This window comes from Propithecus coquereli, unplaced genomic scaffold, assembly GCF_000956105.1.
Source record: "Propithecus coquereli isolate 6110/MARCELLA unplaced genomic scaffold, Pcoq_1.0 Scaffold76, whole genome shotgun sequence".
In the NCBI taxonomy this organism is placed as follows: domain Eukaryota; kingdom Metazoa; phylum Chordata; class Mammalia; order Primates; family Indriidae; genus Propithecus; species Propithecus coquereli.
This window is the reverse complement of record NW_012153729.1, coordinates 818,381-822,407: the sequence shown is the minus strand read 5'-3', so window position 1 is coordinate 822,407 and position 4,027 is coordinate 818,381. Positions and strand designations below refer to the sequence as shown.

Sequence of the window (4,027 nt, the reverse complement as noted above, 5' to 3'; positions counted from 1 at the left end):
GTACAATTCTGTGCTATTTATCATATTCATAGAGCGGTGCCATCATCCCTACGATCAATTTTAAAACATTTTTAATCACCCAAAAAAGAAACTCCATAGCTCTCCAGCCTCAGGCAACCATGGATCTCTGTTCTGTCTCTATGGGTCTGCCTATTCTGCGCATTTTGTATAAATGGAATCATACATTGAGTGGTCTTTCGTGACTAGCTTTTTTCACTTAGCATAATGTTTTCAAGGCTTATCGGGTAGCGGGATGTATCTGCACTTCACCCCTGTGTCTGGCTGAGTAATATTCATCGCACGGATAAACACATTTTGTTTATCCCTTCATCTCTGATGGACGTTTGGGTTGCCCCTGAGTTTTAGCTACCACAAATGATGCTGCAATGAGCATTCGTGTACAGGTTTTTGTTTTCCCTTCTCTTGGGTGTATACTAGGAGTGGAATTGCTGAGTCGAATGATGACTGTGTTTAACAATGTATTATTTTTGAAAATGAAAACAATTATCTTTATGGCTTTGCGTATCTGATATCTAAATAGAGTAAACGTAAGTTCCAGGAAGGCTGGGCCCTGGCGGGGACTCCTCTCCCTTTGCTCTGTTTGTGAATCTTGAACACTTGTTGCAACTGTAGCTGCACAAACGTGTCGCTTGGAAGACGGGGCGAGGGCAGAACTGCAGGAGGAGAGTCCGGCCTCACAGAGGGAGGAGGAAGAAAAGGGTCTGCGGGTCAGCTCGGGAAGGTGGGGGAAGGAGAGGGATGGCGTGAGTATGTGAGGCAGGCGGGGTGACAGGAGCCCAAGTACTCGCGGCTGCTGGGGTCAACACCCAGGCTGTCACCTCCTGAGGCGCGAGGAACTCGCAGGTAACAACGACCCCCAGCCAGGGAAGCAGGCATGGCCTTGGGGGCAGGGCTGATTCTGCCCTCAGAGCAGCCATTGTACCTTGTACCTATTCCACGTGGCCTGCTCTGGGCAGCTGACAGGTTACTGAAGCTGAAGCAGCTGAAGCCACTTATCTGGAGCTTGGAGTCACCTGTCTGCTGGGGTCATGTAAGCTAAAGGCTCTAGAACTGCCTTCTGGGGAGGCTTCCCCCACCCTCTGGGGGCTCTAGTTATTAGGACGGTTCTCTGGAGCCTCTGTCTGTCTCTAGTGTATCCGATAAGGGGGGCAACATGCACCTCTTGTTTAATTGGTCTGTGTTGCTCTCTTATCCCCACTGGTGTGTTTTAAAAGCTCCACTGGCTTCCGTGAGTAGCCCGGGTTCAGACTGGTTTAGGGCGTGGGTCCTGGGCCAGCAGCAGCAGCAGCAGCACCAGGAACCTGTGAGACATGCACGCTCCTGGGCTCCACCCACACCTAGAAAATCAGGAGCTCTGCTCTGGGGTCCAGCAGGCTGTTGCAATGAGACTTTCAGGCAATTCTGATGCACGGTGACATTTGCAAACCGCTGACTTAATCCTGGCTCTGCTTCTTGCTAGTTATGTGAGCCAAGGCGTGTATTTAGCCTCAGTCTTCAGCAATGAAATGGGATAATAATGCTCAACTCGTAGTGTTCTTGTAAGGATCCAGCAATATGAGTGTAAAACACAGCACCTCACTTGTGGTGACGCTCCATGAATGGTAGCTGTGACTGTCACCATGGCGTTCTTACTGTTTTTACACTTGCTGTCAGAAGCGTGAGCTTGCTTGGCATACTTTGTTTTGGGTCCCACAGACGTGATCTGTACCTGGTTCCCATCCCAGCTGCTACCTCGGTGGGAAACGTGGCAGGATGGACTTGAAACCTCTGTTTCAAAGGGACTGTGTTGGCTTTAGGAGAATTCTATAAGGAAAAAGAGAGAAAACCAACTATTTTCTGGATTCTCTGGAATGATAGACCTCTGCTAGCTGGGCTTGCACGTCCTACCTGGGACGGGGGAGATCTCTGTGAACATGGAAGTGAAGTGGTCTTGGATCTCAGAGGAAGCTCTGGGAGAGAGTACACCGATGGCATGTGGTGTCTGCCCAGCGGCTCCTGTAGCCTGAAGGCGGGCACAGGAAGAACCACCAGCTCCCACCAGAAGCTGGGGTGGGTGACAAGCACCCTGTGAGTGGCAGTGACTGTAGCACCCACCACCAGGGCTGCTCCAGAATTCTCTCCTGATCCGGGTAGCAGCCTGACCCACCACTGTTACCGGGCATTGGAGGAGGCATTCGAGCTCTTTTGCCCTGAAGGCTAAGGCAGCAGGGCCAGTGTGAGGGTCCCTCACACTGGATGTGGGCACCATCCTTCCCTCTGGAATGGCCATCTCCTTGACATGAGCCTCGGGGACTTGTCTGAGGCTACATCTTCCTAGCAAGCGATGACTTAGCTTGCGTGTTCATGCAGGGACTGGGGGGAGGAGGAGGATTGGGCTGAGCCCTGGGCTGTGGGACTCATGGGCGTTGGGGGAGCTAACGCCCTTGACCCCCACCCAGACCACCGCCTGGCACAGCCCCTGCCTCGCATGGAGTGTCGGCGCCTTCACACGTCCTTGTCCTTGCAGGGTGGAAATCCCAACCAAGATGCGGGTGGAACGATGGGCCTTCAACTTCAGCGAATTGATCCGAGACCCCAAGGGTCGACAGAGCTTCCAGTACTTTCTCAAGAAAGAATTCAGTGGTGGGTCTTTAAAAATTTTTTTTTTTTACTTTTAGAAACACTCCTTTAATCTCTAGCCTAGGGTTTTGGGAATTTCTGGGCAAATGTTTTCATAGCTTCGCTTATGCCCTTAAATAGGCGCTTCCTTTGACAGCTTTCAGAATGGTCCCCGAGTGCAGGACCCGTTCTCTCCATAGGCTCTAAGAAGCCCCATAGTCTGGGGGGAAAATCGCATCTGCTCACAAAATCCACATTAGCGGCCCTCGCATTTCTGAGGGCTCCATCTTGGCTGTCCTTACTGTCACCAGAGGGGTTCTTCCTTCTCCGTCCTCTAAGCACAGCTTTTTGGGGAAACTTGAAGAAGTGAATGGAAACAGTCTTGCTCTTTTTGTCCGCGAGCCTGGTTTTCTTCAGCTGAGTGGTGCTGCATATTTGGTTCACCTGGGGATATTTTAAGGCCTATGTCTGCCTGGCTCCAATCCCCAGAAAGTGCTTTTTATTGCTTGGGGTTGGAGTCTCCGAAGTTTTGAAAACTCCCCACGTGATTCTAATGTGCGGGTAATTGAGAAGCACCGCCTTAGCTCCTGGCCTGATTTCTTCAGGGCCTTGGGAGTGCGCGGATTTTAATGGAATGGAAAGGGCCACATCTTATATCCCATCTCTGGATGTCTTCTCGTGGTAGCACTTGCGAGTTCTTAAATATATTGCACATCTGGGAAAACCAAGAGGCCGGATTAGAACCTATTTCACTAGGCTGTGTGTTCAATTGGCTTCACCACCTCCATTGAAATATTTATTTTTATAAGATGCATTTACTTCCTTTCCGAGTCCCAGCCCTGGGGAGCTTCACTTCTGAGCCTCGACACTCAGCCGCCTGCTACCTAAAACCTACTTATCTATGGGGTTGCTCCTGACGCTAATCCTACTGGACATGCCTTTAGCCTAGTTGACTGCCAGATGCAGAACATTACACTATAATATGGGTTGTTGAAAATCCTTCTCTCTAATCAAGCCTAATTGCCCTGATGTAATAAAATCCAGAAAACGTGGATGGAAAAGGGGCGTGTTGGCGAATAAGTGGTTATGGTGCCATCTAGTGGCGGAATGACAAACGACACCCTGAGTTTATCTCACGTGCGTTCCTTAAAAGCGAGAAACAGGTGGGACTATTTGAGAAACAGGTGAGACTATTTGCCGGCATTATTTAAACCGTAGTGTTGCCGATCTCCTCATGAGATTTCTGAGGCTTCGGGTATGAACAGGGCAGAAGAATCATCAGTTTAATCATTTGATTTTGTTTAAAAAAATGTATATTGAAATGGGATTCACCTGCCATGAAATTCAACCTTTTAAAGTGTACAATTCAGTGGTTTTTTAATATATACACTAAATTGTGCAGTCATAA

General features: G+C 49.4%; 1 protein-coding gene across 1 annotated transcript in view; it reads left to right on the top strand.

Moving 5' to 3' along the window:
- RGS9 (regulator of G-protein signaling 9) overlaps window positions 1-4,027 on the top strand; it is an 81,255-nt gene that overhangs the window by 41,393 nt on the left and 35,835 nt on the right. Inside the window, exon 12 of the mRNA XM_012662219.1 lies at window positions 2,528-2,643. Coding sequence (XP_012517673.1) covers window positions 2,528-2,643 — 116 coding nt within the window. The remainder of the gene's footprint in view (window positions 1-2,527; window positions 2,644-4,027) is intronic.